General features: G+C 42.9%; 1 protein-coding gene across 3 annotated transcripts in view; it reads left to right on the top strand.

Moving 5' to 3' along the window:
- Positions 1–22,608, top strand: part of LOC128987148 (nuclear factor NF-kappa-B p110 subunit) — a 109,484-nt gene that overhangs the window by 12,837 nt on the left and 74,039 nt on the right. For all 3 annotated transcript variants that reach the window (XM_054407878.1, XM_054407877.1, XM_054407876.1), the window contains exons 4-6: positions 4,424–4,617; positions 20,604–20,742; positions 21,602–21,755. In XM_054407878.1, coding sequence (XP_054263853.1) covers positions 4,424–4,617; positions 20,604–20,742; positions 21,602–21,755 — 487 coding nt within the window. The remainder of the gene's footprint in view (positions 1–4,423; positions 4,618–20,603; positions 20,743–21,601; positions 21,756–22,608) is intronic.

Raw genomic sequence — 22,608 nt, 5'->3', positions numbered from 1 at the left:
TTTATCTGTGAAGTTTTCATTCGATGATTATGAAATTTGGTAACCATTTTAACATACACAAGACCTATAATAGGAAAAAAATAATAAAGTTGTTCCGATTGTACATTTCAAAAGGGCGGCCGTTTGAATTTTTATAACTTAAAAAGCCTAACTCAAAAACAGCTAATTCTATGAAACAATGTCAAGAATACTTTTTTTAGCATTTTTAATTCCCTATCAAACGATACCAAGATTAAAATGATCAGACAAAAGATAACTGAAATGTAAAGTTTTTTTTTTTTTTTAAATATAAGGCAAAGTTAAAATGGTTTATATTACCTGTCTGTCAGTGATCCTATTGTTGTCGTCTTAGGCGACCGGTTTCGAGATTAAAATCCCATCATCGGGCTGTTATAAAATGTCATGACGGAAAGGTAATATAAACCATTTAGTTCAATAAGTGATCCTGGGCCACTAAGCATAATGAAGGCAAAGTTAGTCAGGGAACCCTTAATTTTGCCTGGTCTAACAGCTAAAACTTGTTCTATTTCAATTATTAGTTGTCCGATATTGATCTTGGTATTGTTTGATAGGGAATTAAAAATGCTTAAAAAAAGTATCCTTGAAATTTGTTTATAGAATTAGCAGTTTTTGAGTTATTTAAGTTATACAAATTCAAACAGCCGCCATTTCGAAATTTACAATCGGAACAACTTTATTATTTTTTCTATAATAGGTCTTGTGCATGTTAACACGGCTACCAAATTTCATAATCATCAAATGAAAAACTTTACAGATAAAAATATTTTTGTATAAAAAACAAAATGGCAGATAACTGGTTAAATAGCCTATACATTTTCAGACATACCTTCACATAAACTTTTTTCTTCCTTTTAGTAAGAGGATTCATTTCCTAAAGTCCTGAAACGTTTTTTATGGACACCCTGTATAGTGTAAACTAAATGTTGGGTCCCACAGTAAATGTTGGGACTACAGTAAAACGCTGATTATCTGAACGCCGATTAACCGAATCGCCAATTATGCGAATTGGCTCCAAGCTTAATATTAAAAATTAAAACTAATTGCAAAAATTCAACCGACTGCCACGTAGACACAATGAATACGCCACCCCACGCGGAGGTGTAGTGAATTGACATCGAGATAGCGTTTAGATGCGCAGAATGTACTGCGCATGCACCTGCAGGCACTCCCCCTACCCAATGACACGTGAACTATCGATTTTAGGTGGATTATAGGTCAGTTAGCTCCTCCCTTTCCTATTGTGCGGATTGCTGATTTTTATATAGAGTGGTGAGATTGTCAAACTTGTGATCTTCATTACTGTATGGTTACGGGTGTTAAATAACTAAGTAAAATGAGTGCAACACGAAAACGTGTTGTACTATGGCTTAAAGACAAAGTGGAAATAATAAACCAACTAACAAAAGGAGTGGCGGGACAGGTATTGGCGGAGAGATTTGGTGTCAGGGCGGCTACGATTACTGATATAAAAAATAGCAAGGGAAAAGATTTTAAGTTTTGTGACTACGTTGGAAATTGGTGATGGATGTTCGTCACAAAAAGTGATGAAAAAGGCTAAAGATGAACAGCTGGTTAATGCAGTTTTTACTTGGTTTTTACAACAAAGATCTATTGGACAATCGATTTCAGGACCTATTTTATGTGAAAAGGTGTAAATAAATGTTGAGTGAAAAAATGGGTATTGCCGATTTTAAGGCAAGCACGGGATGGATACGCAATTTCAAGAATCGGCACGGAATTCAGGAATTGGATATTGCCCGTGAAAACTTTCTGCTGATAGTGAAGAAGCTGCTAAAAAAATTTGTGGAGACATTTAAAAAAGAAACATAAATGTACGACCCTGATCTTGTGTATAATGCTGACAAGACTGGTTTGAATTGGAAAGCGTTGCCAAGAAAAACCCTAGCATCTAAAGGAAAACAAAGTGCTACCGGACACAAAGTCAGTAAAGATCGCGTCACTATAATGGTCTGCGCTAACTCTACCGGTACCCATCGCCTTCCTTTATTATTGATCGGCAAAGCAAAGAAGCCGCGGGATTTTAAGAACGTAGCCAACTTACCAGTGACCAACACTAATCAGAAGAATGCTTGGATGGAGAGCACTATTTTATGGAGTGGTACGATAAAACCTTTATTCCTCAAGTGAAAAAAATTAAACAGGAAACAGGAAAAAAGGGAAAGGTTTTACTTATCATGGACAATGCGCTGACACATCCTTCACTGGAGCTTCTTGTCAGAGAAGAGGGAGATTTAAGTGTCTCTTTTTTAGGGGTCTGCGGTACAGAATATAAGGTCGGTACGGTACATTTTGTACCTCGGTTCTCGGTACAAAATCGGTACGGTACGGGGCTACCATTATTTTTTTCTTCTTCTCAGAATTGTATTGAAACCAATATTTTAAATTTAATACATTGACATTACTATGAAAATGGATGGTATCGTGCATTCATGGTTTTCTAACAACAATTACAGTCTAGACATTATTAAAACCTTTATTCCTAACAGTATTGTGTTAAGAAACACTGTTAAGATGACTTTACCTATCTTATTTACTAAAATAAAGCATAGCCATGATAAAGAGGTTTTTAAAAATAAGTTAACAATTTTTAGGAATAAATGTTATTTTTGAAACAACAATTTGATCTGTTCAATAACTACTGGTAAATTATTTCTAACTAGGCCAAACACAATAACTGGGTGTTCCTGTTATCTTAGGTTCAATTCAATTTTCTTAGTAGGCTATATTTTAAAGCTTTTCCAAAAGAATCAAAAGACCCAGGCCTAGACCTTATTATTAGGGACGGTTTAATGTTATTGGAAAATTTGGTAAGATTTTCTTAAATTATCAAATACAAAATTTAAAATCAATCCAATCAAAAATGGTGTTTCCACTACTTAAGTGATTAAAAAGCCATAAATTTCGATCAAATAAAGTGTTATAGTTGAGTTTTATTTCTTAAAGTGTTGGGGGATGTCTAAATAGTTTATACAACATAATAACATAAAGATTAAATTTTTCAATTTCATCGCGGTACGGATAGGACAGCTAGTAAAATATAAAACTCATAAAAATGCTGTTATCAATAAGTGTCAAGCCCCCCATACACGGGCGAGCATGTTCCCAAGCATGTTGGCTAACATGCTCGCGAACATGCTCGGCGTTGTCAACAGACGGACGAGCATGCTCGAGAACATGATCGCCGCTACCACCCAGTAGGCCTACTCTTGCTTCTCTTGAGCTCTGACAGTCAAGTTGTGTTTATTTATTTAAATTTAATATATTTAATTAATTTATTTTGATTAAATTCAAATGGATGCTAATGGTGTTGTGGCCATTTGTGGTGACTATGGCGACGAGCTGAGCACCGAGCCCAACATGTTCGCTGGTACGAAGACTCGCGGATCCCACACACGACCGAGCATGTTCGCCGCCAACACCGTCACGAGCATGCTCGCGAACATGCTCGCCCGTGTATAGGGGGCTTAAGTGATGATAAAAGTTTGCTGATGATAGGCTAAATAATGCTTAGTAGTCTCCAACAGGGTGATTAGTAACCATGACAACTTGTTGAATGCGTGAATGAAGGGAAACCCCAGAAAGAATGAAAGAATAATGGCTTTGTATGTTGTTATCTGTATAAGTTATATAATGTTTTATAGGCCTACAAAATAATAATTGTTTTCAATTTATAATTACGCTTCTGAAACAACACAACCAGATGCGTAATAAAGGCCAATGACCTATATATCACGATTGGGCAATGTTGTGTTTTGATGTAAAAATGCAAATCATGGCATTAATTTGAATATATTTTTAGTTAATTCAGATCATATCGTCGCACGAAGTACCTGGCCACACGGGGCGGATGAACCGCTTCCTGTTGGGTTTTCCCAGTATCAGTACTCTATTAAAACATAGTAGTTCACTCTTTTTAGTCATGGACGAAACACGTATGTTAGTTTGTGCATTAGAATAGTGTGTGGTGATCTGGACACAAATGTTAACAGAAATCATTGGGTCCATCCTTTCATAACGGAAAAACCATTTGTGTTCCAAACCTTTTACGAGCACATGTGAAACCATAGTTCGGAGTTTTTTGTTACTACCGTATGTCTGTAGCATCTTTGACAAGTTCAATAAGCTTGTCTGTATCAAACATTGTTTGAACACCACACAAGCGTTAACAAACACGCAAATCAAACTAAAAAACCCCTGGTAATGTCCGAAGAATATCTCCAATAAGCACGGCTGCCGCGCGGTCTTGGTACTGTCTTTCAATGAAGCCTATTGTAATATTATATTACTCAACGGTGGAATAAACCTCTTGATTCTAGGTGTCTTTTATATTTAATTTTCTCATCTTTTTACTTTGCTTTGCTAAAATTGTATTTTGTTATAGATTTGCAATTATAATGCCCCACCTGATCAAAAGGTCATCATCCGTTGCACTGTTATGACTGCAGATGAAGATATTCAGTCACGCATACCACATGTTCACCAACTCAAGGGGAAAGGGAAAACTCAGATTCATAAAACCATAGAGATTGATGATCCCATTGACATTCAAGTGACTGGCCCAAACTACCAGGCAGTGTAAGTATTCTAGGTTGGCTTTGAAGCACTGCTGCTGTTGTGCGTCTCTAGGCTACAAAGGTAGCTAGCTTATAGCACTTGAAGAGTAGATTCACAGGGCACAATTCTGAAACATGTGTACAGCAAAAAAGTTATCATTACAGACTGGGATGGATGGCGTCGTCCTGTAATCCAGCAACGAGGTGGTCACGAATTGTGGATATTTTTAGGCATGCACTGTGGATGCGATACTCTCTGGTGTGGATTAACGTCCGCACTAGTGAGTACTACGACTATCCGCAGTATTATATCCTGATAATTAGACCAATTCGTATATACCATGGCAAAAATGTGGTTCGGATTTCACTATAAACTGTAGTGTAACCTCCCAAAGGGAGTTACATGAATTGCCAAGTCAGTCGGTTTGGGTCGAGGGTGTTGCCTAATTGTATTTTCAGTCTTGTATTCAGTTCACCTTGTAGTCACAGGGCGCCACCTCATTTGCCTTAGGGTAGGGGGGAGTTCTATTAATGAGGAAAGGGAATTCCTAGCGGGTTGGACGATTGCCTGGTATTTAGGTGACCGTAAGGTGAGCCTGATTACGAAAGACGCGAATACGACAAAAGAACAAGTTTTACGTGACCAAAATGAACACACCTTACAATCTAAAATTACTAAAATGTACCTTAACCTCAAGATCTGGAGGTAACTGTGAGCGTGAAAATCTAGAATTCAGTTAGGCCTACCTAGTTGTGTGGATACTGATCCATTTTATCAAGGGGAAATACAAGACTTAACTAGCAAGGAATCAATAATACAATACAATTACAAGTTACAAAATGCAAATTTACTAGAGAAAAATTCAAATATTGACAATACAAGGAATTGAAAAGTGGTTCAAAATTAAAGAACACAATTAATTTCAGTACAGAAAGGCAGAAACAATTCCTTAACCAAGGTAATTCTCAAGTACCGAGTGGTTCAAAACATGGTCAATAATAACAAGAAAAGACCCTTCAATGAAACAAGAAACAATTTACTAAATTTACTAATCTCAAATATTCGAAAACATGAAACAAATTTAAGTTATTGAGTTTTAAATCTCAAAAATATTGGAACATGAAACAAACGATTTAAATATACACTGACAAGTTAACAAATTAGAATGTGGAATTTAAACAGGGTACTATTTACATACACTAGGCCTAACCAGGACCTGTCACATTCCTTCAGTAAATTAAATGATTAAATTTCAGACAATATTTTCATGAATTTAGGTGGCCACCTGAGATAAACACAATATAATACACAATGAAACAATGATACAAATAAATATAAATATTACGATGAATGTTGCGTAACCTACGTTGCTTCTTCAGAAACGGAGCGTCCAACCTAACCTAACCTAACACTCCCCAAAACGGGCAGGGTGCACTCAGTCTTCCATTTTGTTGATAATGGGACGGCTCAAATTGAAACAGAAAAGATTTGCCTGCACACAGTAAGTTAACTTAGGCTTAGGACTTATCGCTTTCACTTCCAGTCGAATCTCGGGCCCAGAGTCTCCATGGCGATAGGGTCGGATCGTCCAACGGTTGGTAGGGTAGACTTCAGTGGCAAGTTACAGTGACACTGCAGCGGCGATGAGGTCGTCAATAGGCAGATCTTGGAAGTCCAAAATGTCTCTGGTCCGTAACTGCTCCCTGTACAACCCAAAGGGAATAGAATGTTGCAATGGTAAGATATGTGGGTTTAAGTAGCACTAAATGTTTGTTCTATGAGGTCAACCACAAGAGTTCTAATAGTTCAGTCTTAGAATGGTTTAACTCGATGCAATGCACTGCCTAGGCCTAACTTCTGTGAACAGGCAATAGTTCAGTCACTCAAAAGGGAAAATTAGCCGGGAACCAAGGTTGGAGTGTCAATAATTATATTGTTCATTCACTCCGAAACGGAGATAGCAAAACAGTCTTGTAATTGCGCACTTCAGTGGGGTGAGCAAGCTAGTAAGCATCTTGGTTAGGTTAGGTACTATCGACTGAATTTTTACATCATAAATCAAAGAAATAGTAATTAATAAACATAAGATTGACTAGAGCTAATTTATTTTACATTTTTTTTATATATTTTTTTTTTAAAGTTTCCACAAAAGTTACGGTAGCCTACTAGGCCTAAGCCAAATTCCAGCCAACAAAATTCAAAATTGAATTTAAAACTTCCTTTAAATCAAACATTTCTGTGATCCACTATCAACTATACCTGTAACCTATGGTTGTAATAAAATAACCTAAACTAATAAGGTCCAACCATGTGCTCAACTTGCCATGATTCTGCAGGCAACCATATCCTAGAACATCTATATATTAATTTGAAACTGTTTTTCTTTGTCATAGCTATTTTGAGAGAACGGCTGGGTGTAGAAACTCGGTAGAGGTGTCTAAAGAAAGGTCTTGGTCTGTAGATGAGCCATCAAAAGAGAAACATGGTGAATTCCCTTGAGGCTCTGCCCCAGTGGCCTTTAAATTCCCATCCCATGTTAATCTTATGGAGGAAAATGGGGTTTTTGTCATAGCTAATTTGAGCGAACGGCTGGGCGTAGAAACTTCGTAGGGGTCTCTAAAGAAACGTCTTGGTCTGTAGATGAGCCATCAAAAGAGGAACGAGGTAAATTCCCTTGGGGCTCTGCCGCAGAAGCCTTTAAAGTTGCCTCTTCAGATTTGTTTACATTACGACCATATGCATAATTCTACACTACAGTACTTTTTAATGAAACAGCTGTTCATATTTAAATTGTGATTTATTTAATTTGTCAAAATGAAGTACAGTATTTGCAATGGGTTTTTCTGATTTTAAAATGGATTTTCTTCTGCATCATGAAACAGCATTAGCGCGCATTAGTTTTGCAATATAATGTTCTATTACCAAATCAGTGGAAAATCCTATTATCACAGTAACTCTTTTCTTTTGGAGTTAACTTATATCTATTGTATGGGTTGGTTTCTGCCTTTTATACCACTTCTTGGAGATTGTACGTAGGTGATATTCGTTGGCATATTGCATCTGTAGACGAAACTTGGGTTGGTGTATAGAGTGGAAAAGAGTGAGAAATCCTGGACAATTTGATATAGGCTAAAAATAAAACTGAATTAACACTGTTCTACATTTCTTGAGCAATCATTGAAATAACCGATTTGAAACAATGGAAACATAGAAAAAGTAATAGAACACAACCAAGTAGAAGAAATAGAAATAATGTTTTTTTTTTTCATTTATAATCGTTATCAGAGACAACCTAATGTGACTATGAGAGGGAAAAATTTTTAGAAAACACTAAAAAAACAAGATCAGCTTATTGAAAAAGATAAGATATTTACAAAATATTTTGATTATATCTAACTGTTGTGTAGATTGTGAGTATTTCCATAATCTTTGAGTCGCCTGTATTGCAATTGCTCGAATTCGAGCAACAGGTACACTAGTCTTAGTTTAACACAAAAATCAATTTTTAATTTGACAAAATTTCAACAAAAATACTATAACAGGACATTTATTTACACACAAAAAGTTTGTTAGGCCTTAACCTCACTACTTCGTCTTTGAATCCAAAATATGTTACGATTACGACATGTCAATTCCAAACTTGATAGTCAGCGACTAGTCTCTTTTTTTCAACTATTCTCGCTTATAACACATAAAAAGAATTTAACTAAGTGTATCCCTCTGTAGGAACACCAAATAAATACATAATTTGAAAGGCTAAGTATCAGAAATTTACAAAACTACACTTTAGGCTTGGACAAACTTTTCCCTGACATGTCCATTTTGGTTTTCTCGTGCTGAGCGTTTCGACAATTTCAATAATCAAAATTAATTGAACCTAAACACAAACGTTGACATTACACAGAAAGACAAAATACAATTTTCCGGTAGATGGCACCACAGTAGGAATGTGGTTAAGGATGTTGACGACGAAAAGCGGACGAACCTAGAAATGAGGTAGACAGTCTGAGGCCTAATCGCCTCAGAGGTCTAGACGGAAATGACTCGGAGCGAAGAAAACCGAAGATGGTGGGGTTGACGAAGGTAGGGTAGTACGGATTTATCACCCCTGGCAGGGGTTATTCTGCGGGTTCTATTAGCACCACCTCCCAGGTGGTTATTAGGAGTCGACGGCCCCTACAACTGCCCAGGGCGGTTTAGCGGGGTCGATTGCCTCCTTGCTGCTGGAAGCGCCGCCTCAGCTCCGGCAGTCGGCCTCGGACGACTCGCAGCACCTGGCTCGGTCGCAGCCGCACGTATCGGTCGCCTCCCAGCATAATTCTCCAGCGTTTGTTGCGCCGCTGCTCCGGTGTGAGCTGGTTGTAGGCGGCTACCAGCCGTAGTAGGACTGCCCGGGACAGCGGAAGGGCGTTCCCGGTGACCGTCTCTTCGGGCTCTGTCCGGCGAACAGGGGCTCGGGCCAGGCCACTCGGTCGAGCTGGTTCCCAGATGATGGGGGCGGTCTGCGGCGCGCTGGGCCCGCTCCGGCTCCAGCTGGTGCTTCTCCCAGACGGGGGCGGCGAGGAGGGGAGTCGCGACGGCGACGCTCGGGCAGGCGACGAGTCGGCAAGACAAGACGTGGGCGAGGCAGTGCGGCGGGGCCAGGATGGCGACTGGGTGGCGAGGCGGGACGGCAGCTATGACGGGATGAAGAGACGGGACGGCAGCTATGACGGGATGAAGAGACGGGACGGCAGCGACGATGGGGCGGAGAGGCAGGACGGCGAGGATGACGGGGCGGGGAGGCAGGGCGGTGATGACGACGAGACGGAGAGGTGGGGCGGCGATGATGACGAGATGGAGAGGCGGGGCGACGAGGAGGACGAGATGGAGAGGCGGGGCGACGATGAGGACGAGGTGGAGAGGCAGGGTGATGATGATGACGAGATGGAGAGGCGGGGCGACGAGGAGGACGAGATGGAGAGGCGGGGCGACGATGAGGACGAGATGGAGAGGCGGGGCGATGATGAGAACGGGGCGGAGAAATCTGAATCCGCCGCCGAGGTGACGAAGCGAACCGGACTCGGAGCGGAGGCGACGCAGCCGGCGGAGAGACGACGGCCGGCTGGGGATCCACCGTCGGCGAGGTCGGTCGGTCGGGCTGAGGAGACGGCTCCGTGGCCCGTGGCGATGATCGGGCCGGGACCTCCCCCTCCTCGAGGTCTGAGCATTCCAGGTCGAGGACGTCCCCGGGGTCCACCCGGAAAGGCCAGGACCAGTTGGCCGCCAGGAAGTCCCCGATCTCCTGGTCCAGCACCATGTCCTCGGGGTCGAGGATGTCTCGGCTCGGCGTAGACGGGCGGGGATCGGATGCCATCGTACCTACCCAACAAAACCAGAACTAAGCGGGACCATGCAAGCTAGGTACTACAAGCTAGGTACAGGTGCTACAAGCTAGGTACAGGCGCTACAAGCTAGGTACAAGCACTACAAAGCTAGAAGGGAAATCAGTTAAGGGATAAGGTAGGCTATATTAGTATATAAGAGTAAAATAAAGCGTCACTACAGAGTTAGTTAGTAGCCACAACTAAGCTCCACCACCTTACCACTAAACGCGCGCACAGAAAGGTTTTAGGTCTTTGGCATGGACCACATGCACCGCCGCGGAGTCCTCATCACGCACCTCGTAAAGGTTAGTTCCCCGACAGCCAACAACTGTGCAGGGGCCGCGATATTTCGGCGCTAACTTCCCGACAATCGCGTCGGCAGCTGAAGACAATACGTGAAGTCGTCGCATCACTCGCGCGCCAACTTCGTGCGTCACCTCCCTACGACGGAGGTTATAATAGGTTGATTGCCTTTCGTAGGCGGCCTTGAGGTTCTTGCGTGTCTGCGCGATCAGACGCTGAAACTCATCCAGTCGTTTGCGATGGGTCTCGCTTAACGAGGGACTTTGGTGAGTTTCGGACACCTCAAACGAAGGGCCACGGACGGCACAGGGAGGTTTCAGTTCGCGACCAAAACACAGCATCGCAGGAGTGAATCCAGTAGAGTCGTGGACAGCTGTGTTCAGGGCGTACTGAAACTCCACCAGGTGGTTGTCCCAAGACCTATGGTTGCCTTTTACGAACTGTGCAATCATGGTCTTCACCACCCGGTTTTGCCTCTCGACTGGGTTCGACTGCGGGCTGTAGGGGGCCGTCGTCTGCAGCGTGATGCCCCACTCCGCCGCCAACTCTCGAACCAGTTTACCGACAAACTGCGTGCCGTTGTCCGTAATCAACACATCCGGAGCTCCATGTCGAAGTAGGATAGCCTTCAGCTTGGTCACCACATTCTTTGCGGTTGCAGACGCAATGGAGGCGAGTTCCGTCCATTTGCTGAAGGTATCCTGCACCACGAGCAGAAATCGCTGACCCCGTTGTGATCTAGGCAATGGGCCTACCAGGTCAGCAGACACTGCGTACCACGGTCCTTGGGGTTGTCGGAAGTACATTTTCCCAGCTGGTTTCGTTTGGGGTACTTTATAGGCCTGCATTGGGCGCAAGACCGTACATAGGCCTTCACCTCACGACGCCAGGTAGGCCAAAAGTACTCCCCACCAACTCGGGCTAACGTTTTCTTCACCCCAAGATGTCCTGCCGTAGCCGTGTCGTGGTTTTCGTGCAGCACCACGGATACTTGGTCGCTTGGCACACACACCCTCCATGTCGTAGGTCGATCCTTCCTCGAGACAGCACGATACAGCTTACCGTCGCGAAGCTGGTATCTCGAGTATCGCCCAGGGTGTTTGCTGACCAGATTGCGAAGGCGGTCATACCAAGCACCGTGGCTGCCCGGCGGGTTACCATCGTTGTCCACGTCGGAAGATGGGTCGTCAGTCTCCTGCTGCGTCGGACCAGGAGCTTCGTGATCGATAACGTCACCCGCCGGATCATCGCCGAGTGAAGGTTCGTCACCTTCAGCATCGGTTAGGCGTCGTAACCGCAACCGTTTCCTATCACCGCGTCTGGTTAAAACTCCGACCTCAAACGTAGGTTGACCGGGTTCACCAGACGAGCTGGGCGCTTCAGGGACCGGCTGACGAGACAGGGCGTCGGCCACTCTGTTCGCTGTCCCCTTGCGGTACCTTATCTCGAAGTCGAATTGCTGCAACTCCATAACCCACCGAGCCAGGCGCCCACTAGGCTCACTGAGCTTAAGCAGCCATTTTAGGGCGACATGGTCGGTTATCGCAATGAAGTGGTAGCCTTCGAGATAAGCCTTGAATTTCCGAACAGCCCACACGAGAGCGAGACACTCCTTCTCGGTAGTTGTGTAGTTCTGTTCGGCCTCAGAGAGTAGCCTACTGGCATACGCAACGACCACTTCTCGGTCGTTTACACTCTGAGTTAACGCTGCTCCCAGGCCATAATTCGAGGCGTCGACCTGGAGCACGAAGGGTTGGCTGAAGTCGGGACAGGCGAGAATCGGGGCCGTCACCAAGGCGTGCTTCAGAGCTTCGAATGCCTTAGTTTGTTCGGGTCCCCAGAGCCACTTGGCGTTCTTCTTCAGCAAACCTCGAAGCGGAATGGTTACTGAAGCGAACTTCTCGACGAATCGCCGATACCACGACGCAAGGCCTAGGAAACTGCGAAGTCCCTTGACGTTCGTGGGTGCGGGGAAATCCTGAATGGCGCGGACCTTCTCAGGATCCGTGGCAATTCCATCTTGGCTCACGATGTGTCCCAAATACTTCAGCTCCCTACGGGCGAAGTGACACTTCTCGGGGTTTAAACGAAGGCCCGCCTCGCGTAGGCGGCGAAAAACAACCCCTAGAAGTTCTAGATGTTCCTCGAAAGATGTTGACACTACCACAAGGTCATCAAGGTACGCGAAGACCTTCGGCTCCAGCTCAGGCCCGATGACTCGATCCAGAAGGCGCTGGAAGGTGGCACCGGCAGAGTGTAGGCCAAACGGCATGACCTTGAACTGAAAAAGGCCTAGGCCTGGCACAGTGAAGGCGGTCACGGGGCGACTGTCGACGGCCAATGGCACTTGCCAGTAGCCTTGCTTCAGGTCCAAGGTACTAATAAACTTGGCCTGCCTGAGCTTCTCAAGGATGGCGTTAATCCTAGGCAGAGGATAGGCGTCCTTGATCGAGGAGTCGTTCACCCTGCGCATGTCGATGCAAAAGCGGTATTTCCCAGTCGACTTCCGGATCAACACGATCGGAGAGCTCCATGGACTCTCGGATGGTTCGATTACATCATCCTTCAGCATGGCAGCTACTTCATCGTTGATGACCGCTTGCATTGCAGGGTTACGAGGGTAGTGGCGCTGTTTGATCGGGACAGCGTTTGGTTTGAGCCGGATGACATGCTCAGTCAACGCCGTGGGTCCCACAACAACATCGAAGAGAGGAAGTTCTTTCTCGAGAAAATTCTGGAGATGTCGTTCTTCCGTTGACGTCAGCGGTTCCAGTGTGCCCGTCGCACAAGGAAGAGTCGTGGTCGTGTCGAAAGTGCCATCGTGGTTGACGTTTATTCGTATGAGGTTAAGGTTTCGAATACACCTCATACCCAATACGACGTCCGTGGTGAGCCCAGGCACAAAATAGGCTCCGAGTATGAGGTTTTCACCTAAGATCTGGGCCGGGATGTGGTACTTCGTCTCAATCCGACAACGTGTACCATCAGCCATCCTCAGGTCCGCCGAAGATATCTCAGGTTTTACCCCACACTCGTCGAAGTGACGAACAACCTCATCCCCGACGAGGTTTACAACTGCTCCGGTGTCCAACAGAGCTTGGAATCTCTTCCCCAGGAGCGTGACGTCGACAAAAGGTCGGATGTCGGTTGACTCTGACGATTTTCCAGCCGACACGTACGAGGTGCTCACGTAATTGAGCTCGGTAGAGGTCGTAGGTGGCTGCGCTGCGGGCTCAAGTGACCTCACGATTCCTGAGCCCGATTCGGTAAAGGCCCTTATGTACTGGAGCCATGAGCTCCATTCGTCGGAGGTAGTGCGGCCACGGGACGTGGGCTCAGGCGACCTCCTGCGGCCTGAGTCCGTCTGGCGTTTCCCGCGCGACAACCGCAGCTCGTAGTGGCCACTCCGACTTGTTTGCAGTAGTAACACCGCAACACCTTCGGCTGATCGCAATCTCGGAAGACATGACCGCGTACATCACAATTCCAGCAGACTGGAGGGTTGCGGTTACTCGATGATCGGGAGGGGCTCGTAGACGGTAGGCCCCGGTTTCTATTGTTAGGAACGGTGGCTGTCGTATGCTTTGGCTGGTTACCCCCACTCCTTGCAGGGTAATCACCAATGCGGCCGGTCTTTGGCGAGGTAGGTTGCGGTTTACGGTCAGGCAACGGATATTCCATCACCGCAACATCGACGAAACGGTCTGTTCGACGCCTGGGCGTGTAGGCAGTCTCAGGCACCAATGCTTGAGCGACTGGAGGGGGAGGGCGGAACAGCTTACGCTCCCGTAGCAGCTCCTCGTATTCGTCGGCTCGCTCGATGAGGTCGGGTAGCGTGACAAAGTCATGACGTCGTATCATGAACTTGTATTCCGGCCTCATGTTCAAGTACACCAGGTCGATAGTTTCCTGGTTAGAGAAAGTGCCGCTCCGTCGGATCAGGGTTGTCAGGGCAATCACAAAATCTTTAAATGCCTCTGTTTCACCCTGAGTGCGCTTCCGTATCTCGTCATCCAAGTGGCGATGATAGCCAGCAGGGAAGAACTGGACCTCGAATGCCCGCCTAAAGTCGAGGAAGGAACGCCACATCATTTTGTTGTTCCTGTACCAGAGGAGAGCTTGGCCATGTAGAAGCGAAGGCAAAGCCTTCAAAACGTCCTCTGGCGACAGAGAGTAGGCCTCGCGCAGCTCCTCTAGACGCTCCAGAAACGAAACCGCATCTCGTCTGCCGTCGAAGCGCAAGTTCCACTTCCGGACCTTGTCACAGAGGGCGGACGACGTTTTAGCAACGTCATCAGGTCGGTCATCACTCCGTAGGACATACGAAGACCGGACACCTCCACATCCATCCCTTGGCCGAGACGGGACTGTGTATCGGGAGGTTAGCGGGTCGATCCCGTGGACTGGAAGCTCGGCGTAGTCCTCCTCACGTCGTGAGCCCCGCTGTTCGAGGTTCAACACCTCGGCTAACGTGTGCTCTAGGCTGCGCATGTCAGCATTGGGCGATAGGCCGAGCATCTGCCGCATGCGGTCCAAAGTGTGACGTACCGGATCGGCATCAGAATTTTCCGGGAGCGAAGACCTCGGAGCGAAGTCGAAGGCATGTCGAGCGTCAGTCAAGTTCTCCAGTCCTGCGAGTGAGGGTTCATGTGATGCCGAGGTGACCGCAGCAGGTGGGCTCTGACGCTGGAACGTAGCAGGGGGTAGGCCTACGAGTCCATAGGTACCGGGTGGTCTCCACGCAGTAGGCTGAGGCATTGACCCCGTTCGGTAGTCGAAAGGCGATGGGCGTGGAGTAGGCTCCTGCATCGAACTCCGGGCCTGGTTATCTAACACCTGGCCAGTCGTAAACACCTCCTCCTGGGAGGTTGGAGAAGACGGTGCACCAGCGTTGCTTCGCCAGTACGTGCAGAGACGTTTGCGCATTTCTGCCAGTGTACCATGTGATGGCAATTGGTGTCGCGCCATCTCCACCATCAACTGTTGCTTTGACAGCTCATGTATCCAGCCGACACGTGGATCATCCGTTGGGTAGAGCGGAGCAGTATAGCCGGTCGAGGTCACCGGTCGTGTGTACACCGTTGACGTAGTAGTAACTGTTGATGCACACGAGCAGGTAGGGATAACCGATGACGTAGTCACCACGGCCCCAGCCATGGTTAGAACTCCTGGCGTCGTTGTCAAAATTTCAGGGAGTGAGTTAGGCATAGCTGCAAAGTATTAGTGCACAACAAGACAAACAAATTGCAAAAATAGTTTAAAAGGCTGAAATTGATTAACAATTATGAAAATCCACAATAGGCCTATTTAAATTCAGGCCTAACGTTAAACAGCACTAAATAAGTCCAAACAAGACCACTTTAAAAAAAAAAAAATTTTTTTTTTTTTTTTTTACCAACCTAAGTCCCAACTAGGTACTCAAAACCCAGAAAATTTGTTAAAATAGGACCAAGTCCAAACTGCTCCAAAATCCAATAATAAAAGGCTAAAATGCAATAGGCTACTATAAAGTAAACGTTTTACCTAAAATAAATAGGCTATCACACAAATAGGCTAAAATATTTAACGCTAAACACCAATAGGCCTAGGCTAGCAATAGGCTACAATGACGAAACCAGAAAATATGTAGGCCTAAGCTACCTAATAAACTAGAAATGCTAGGCTAGAACGTTAACGTAGAATAAAAAATAACAGTAGGCCTAGGCGAATACTTGAAAGGCTAGAGCGGTTAACGTAGGCTAAAATCTTACAACTCGACGTCAGCTGCTACAGCGATCTTAGCTTGAGCTCACCAAGTACTATCAGACTATCCAATCACTGGTCCAACTGCTTCGGGCGCCATTTATGTGACGTAATTTTCCTGGCGGACGACAAGAGGTAAATTACGCCACCGGTAAGAAAACGAGATCCCAGGATTCGCCCTAGTCTGGTCGCGGGGAGTTTCCCAGGAGCCGATAGTGATTCGGATAGCCTAACTTTGATAGCCCTGGTTGTCAGAGCTCGAGACGAACGTTGCGGGTTACTAAACACCCTACTCGAAATCACCACTCTAGCCTAGGGCTTGTGGGGAAATAAATAATTTTGACTTGACTCTGTGGGCAAATATCTAAATGACACACTACTAGCTAACTTAACAAATCAACAAATAAGCTAAGTAGGCACTCCGCTTACCTACGGAGTTACGTCGTCACCCTGAAACAAACAAGGTTAGTACAAGATAGGCCTAACCTAGCCTAACTCCCACAGAGTCTGAATTTACTAGACAAGAAAACGAGTTGGCTTAAGTTGTCCAAGTGAGACACGAAACGGGAGAAAAACTGAAACTAAAAATAAAACTGCTTCAAGAGCTGATACGAAAAAAGAAAAACTAAAACTTCAACTTCCCCACGTGTTCAACTTAAGCAAACTTCTGCAATAATTATCAAGCAGAAACCTGTCTGCTGGGGCCAACTTCGGGGCGTTCGGGAACTTTATAAAGGGGTTTAAGAATTTAAAAAGAAAGTCCCAGATATGGATTACGAAACGTTAATCGAAATGATCTGTCACCAACTCCGATACTTTAATTAAATGAGTTGGTTAAAGCGTAGGACGAGGTCTGCGAATCAGGCCTAGCCTAGGAACTTCGACAAAGTTCTGCCGAAACACAAGTGACAAAAGAAAAACCTAAGTTGTCTTAGTTTTACACAACTTACCAAACGAAGCAATACTACAGTAAAACACTTTTAGCACACTCGATGCACCACGAACTTAATGTAGGCGAACTTTTAAGCGACGAACGAAAAAGAACAAAACTCTTCAAATCGAAGACGAAAAGACGTATTAGCGAATCCTTCAAAAGCCGGGAATACGAATGACGAAAACTTCACAAAACTTCTTCTTACTTCACCTTCGTCTCAGAATCGAGACGAAAGTTAAAACGATTCCTGATTGGTCAACGAGTTACCGAAACAAAAAAAAAACTGGCAGCGAAGGCAGGCGCATGGCAGCTTTAACAGGCTTACAGCCGCGTACCGCTCAAAGGTGACCTCGCTGCTCATCTTCTCTCCCGTAGCCCGGCCTCAGATGCAGTCGAACAGCCAAACAACCAAACTGACACCAACGTCGTCTGCGGTCTTGGAATTGGAGGTTAGGTACGACGTCAGTTTAGCGTCGCGACTAGGCTTACTCAACAGCTTATGTTTAGCTGTTTAATGTTCGTGGTCTAGATCGTTATATTTTTTACCCCCCTACCCATTTGACTCGTTACATATGTAGGCCACTGCCTAGTTTGTCAAGATAGGTACCATTTTAGGCAAGGTTTCTGTGTTTGGATGTTATTAGACACGGTAAGAGCACAATCAAATTCTTCTGCAGATGAATTATCTGTTGGAGAAATATATATAAGCCGAATTATAAATGTCACAATGCGAGTTTGAGCATTTTGTAACTTACGTAGATTTTTTTTTAGGCTGCTGTTCAGTGCACTTTAAGAATATATTTTTTAGAGATAAATTAAATGGTTTTTTTTTTTTTTTTTGCTGAGTAGCGCTAGTAAACATGCACAACCCTTTTCGTTAGTCTAATAACATTCAAAAGCTCTCTAAGAGTTCTTATTAGTATACATATCTATATTATGTTTTCACTAAGCTGAATGAATACATCAAAGTAACCTCACTGAAAATTCTGCAGTATATTGCAGTTTTCCAGCTAATGACTTTCTTAATCATGCACATATTTCTACATAAATATTGTAAAATGTTTTATCCAGTTGCTGTAAACCACTATTCATTTAACAAAATATGGACACGGCTCAAATGGGCACCGTGCTCTTCTGCACTTGTATTATTTTGTATTGTATTACACAATCGAAGATTTTTTCAATGATTGAAAGCATGTATGACAATAATCTCATGAACCTATGATGATCTGTCTAGAACAATGTGATAAAATATATAGGCCAGTAAAATTAGTTAAACAATTGGCCATGCCTGGAAATAATTCTCGGAAAGCTGGAAATTGTTTTAATGTGTTTGTTTTATATAAAAGTAAAGTTATTTAAAGTTTGTCCCATTTTTCCAGGTGAGCTTCAGTCCTGGGACCACAAAAACCTTGAATTTTAGGTTTATTTTTTAGTTTTTTGCTGAAATGTAAAAAAAAAACTATGAATCCTACAGAAAAACACATCGTACAAGAATTGTAAAGCACAAAATTCCGCATCCATTGAGTGCCTGGTGATGAAAATTGAACCAAAAATAAGTGATTTACAGTAATTTAAATAAAGTACTTTTATTAAGAAATTACTGAAAATGGCATATTCAAACATTTATATTACATCTATAAAATCGATTCAAAGTACACTATTATTTACAAAGTATTTAATATAAATTACAAAAAAATCATTAGATTTTGCGCCTCTTTTGTCGTGAATCTTGAATTTCAGGTCTTACTTCTTCCTCCTCTACACTGTCCATCTCATCCACGTCACATTGCACGTCATAGATTTGTAGATCGTCTTCCTCTAGTGTATTGGTGCAAGAAACACCTTTACAGTTGTAACAAATTGTCATGTATTTAACTCCACTCTTTCTACAAGTGCAACCAACCACCTTTACACCCTTTTGCACACTTGCACGAGATTGTGTTGAGAAGCTCTGGTGGTGCAGCATCAACATTTGTTGGAACTGGAAGTATCCCATGTTTAGACGACTTCCATCCCCAATCGGTAGGATTTGCCTGCCGCCCATTCCAAATGTTAATTTGAAGGAAAGCTCGATATGAATGTTGACTGGCTGCATCTGCGGTGGGCGGAAGAGAAGCGAGGTTGAATTGAGACTTCAGTAATCTCTTCGCAAACATTTCATATTGTATTTGATGTAGCGGTGTGCCTTTTTTATACTTGGTACTGTACAGGGTCACAATAAATGTTTGCCCTGCAGCACTTACTTCGAGTGGTGTCGAAAGCGGATTGTTAAACACAGTATACACATAATGTGGTTGGTTGTCCTTTTCCACAAGCTTAACAAATTTCATTTTGCCCTGCCCGAAGAAGGCTGATGTTGTATCTCAGCCACTAAATACGTGTAAAAAAAAGGTTTTTGCTCTTAACGGTCGAAGAGTATTTGAAGGTCATTGGGGAATAAAAAGTATTACTGGACTGCCCTTTACCTATGGTTTCAAGAGGTGTATAGTTGATGATTCGGGAGAATTACAATGTTTAATTATACTATTGAGAACAGTATTACCAACATCAATAAGCAAAATAAAATAAAATAGAATAAATAAATGCAATGTTCTGTTATTTATTAAAATAATAACTTTATTCGACTTGCTATAAATCTCTTATTGTTGATTCGATTTTCATCAACAGATACTCAATGGATGCAGAATTTTATGCTCTACAATTCCATTATGATGTGTTTTTCTGTCGGCTAGACGGTTTTTTGACGTTTTAGCAAAAACTAAATAGTAGCCCTAAATTTCAAGGTTTTTGTGGTCCCAGGTCAGAAGCTCACCTGGGAAAATGGGACAAACTTCAAATTATTTTACTTCTCTATAAAACAAAAGGATTAAAACGATTTCCAGCTTTCCGGGAATTATTTCCAAGCAAAAACCTATTTTTACTGGCCTAATAGGGAAAAGGTGTGAAAAAGGCAGACACCAACCTGTAAAATAGATACAAGATAGTTCAATAAGAAATATTTGTAAGAGTTATTGTGATAAAAGGATTTTCCACTGATTTCATAATGGAACTGTATATTACAACACATGACTTGACACAGAAGAAAATCAATTTTAGAATCAGAAAATAACTTTACAAATACTTCTTTTGGACAATTAAGTAACTCCCAATAAATGTGTGTAGTTTGAAATACAATTTTAAAATTAACAGCTGTTTTATTAAAAAGTGTTATCCACACATGACCAAAATGTAAAAAAATCTGTGGAGGGATCTTTAAAGGCTTCTGGGACAGAGCCCTAAACGAATTTACTTAGTAGTTTTTCTTTTGATATCTCATCTACAGACCAAGACCTTTCTTTGGACACCTCTACCAAGTTTCTATGCCAAGCTGTTCTCTCAATTAGTGGAGACAAAATTTCCAATTAAATATTTAGATTCCCCCATGTTAATCTTATGGGAGAAAACCCAACTTTGATGGAAGATCCTGCCCAAAGATATCAAAAAACGAAAAACACTTTGCAAAACTAAAGATTAGGGCAATTTTTTTGACACTTTAATCATGAAAATCGGTCCAAAAATGAGGGAGGAGTTCTGTTCACAAAAATCAGCTTAGCGTATTATATAGATAGATGAACACACAAGCACATAACGTTGTATCTGACTAAGTATGACGTTTTCAGGTTTGGTAACATGACGATCTTGTTCATTAAAAAAGATGATCAGGTAACTGAATTGGTAAACAAAAAGAAGAGACATCTACAAAAATGGTTAACAAATCCAATGCAGATCATTATTTTCACAGAAGATGATGAAAAAGAAGTAAGTTTAATCTTCAAGAACAATTAATTGTGTACAGTTAAAAATAAAATATAAATCAATGAATTTCGCTAGTTAGATTCTGAAGAATGATTTTTGATCCCTACGTTGGTGCCAAATGTCAGGGAGCATACACAGAGTGACCTGTATGTTTGTCTGATGAGAGTTCTCCTTTCATCACTATCTGTACTGGGTAGCTGAGGGGTTAAAATGCTCGCCAAACAATCAAAAAGTCGCTGGTTTTATCCTAAGAAACAAAGATGTTAGCATTTTGATAGTTCGAAACTGGACCCAGTTGACTCTGATCATTGGGCTTCAATTAAAAAAATAATCCTGACTGAAGAAACAGCTGATCTTAGTCAGTAAAAAAGCTACACAGATCATCTCACAACATTCTACACTCGTCCTTCACTCATATTTGGGTTAAAATACGCACCTAGGTGGCATCCCCATCTCGTAATGATTATGGAATAATGTAGCCATACCTTTTTAGCTTTCATTTCCTTTAGAATTTCACTTACTATGCAGGTTTGCTGCGACAAGGGTATTTCATTTTCCGCCCACTTGAACAGTAAACTGATTTTGTATGATCAGCTGAATTTTAGCTGATATGATTTGATTTGATTTGTTGGTAACTTGGTAGCTGCTGGAGTACCTACCAATTGTATGGCAGTGTTTGGTGCTCAAGATGTAAACTTCTGTTACATTCAGATCAGTACACTTACTCACACAAAACACACATGAATCTAGAATTTAAATTCCAAAATTTTTTTTCAAACAATGTATTAACATTAATGGCTTTCAAAAGGATAGCCATTTTCTCAACTTTCTTCGGTTTATATTTTGTTTTAAATGATTTCAGTTATTGGAAAAAGCCCAAAAAGATGTTGAAAGTATGACTGTAAACAGACTAAACACTGCCTGTTTAAAATTTGAAGCTTTAGGAGCCAGGATTGGCCAACCGCATTACACTAGTATCTGCCAACCAATATATTCAAAACCCATCAAAAATATGAGTAAGTATTTTTTATGAAAATAAAAAAAAACTACTAACTACTAATAAAATTTTAGGTTACCGGTATATCTTTTTACGATCACCATATTTTAAAAATAGCATGTTACCCTGACCACTTTTAGGGAGACCCAAACTAAACATAATTGCAATACCAGCCTATAAAAATATTATCAAACCTGTAGATTACAATTTACAAATATTTAAGTTATCACCACAATACATGGGTAAACAAATTTCAATAAATTACCATGAAGTTTGTGATGCATAGCAGCACGCTATAGGTATTTCTTATAGTGTCAGCGCTTCGCGTGGCAGGGCTGCATGACCGCGAGCAAGCGAACGCCTTCCCCCACCTGCTTTCCAATTCTCTTCCCACTTTGTCATCTAACTTCAAGAAAACCGCTCTCAACATCTGCCCCTCCAGAAACCTTCACCAAGAAACCTTCACCAAATGGCCAAGTCCTAGAATAACTATATGGTTGAAATTAAGTAATAATGTCAGGCTAGTTAGCAAGGTAAAGGGGGAGACCTACAGTAAGGGCTAGGCCACGCGAGCTTAGAAAGTGATGCCAGCTGGCTCCCCTCCACTCCGCCGCTGTGACGTCACAGCGATACCTAACCTAAATGGCTCCCGGCACCGTATATCTTTGCCTGTGTGAGCGGTGGTATTGCCGCTCATTTAGTGTCGAACAAGCTCTATGTTAGACATTTTTTGTTAGGTATTACTATATTTTATAATACACCCGCCGCAGCAAACCCGCAGATTAAGCAAATTTCAACTTATATGATTACATTTTTACTAAAATATTTCCATAAATAAGATATAAAATTTATTCCCAATTTAAATAACATTA

The sequence above is a fragment of the Macrosteles quadrilineatus genome, unplaced genomic scaffold (assembly GCF_028750875.1).
Source record: "Macrosteles quadrilineatus isolate MER2022 unplaced genomic scaffold, UCM_ALF_1.0 Scaffold_2__2_contigs__length_208266976, whole genome shotgun sequence".
NCBI lineage: Eukaryota > Metazoa > Arthropoda > Insecta > Hemiptera > Cicadellidae > Macrosteles > Macrosteles quadrilineatus.
This window is presented reverse-complemented; position numbering and strand designations above follow the sequence as displayed.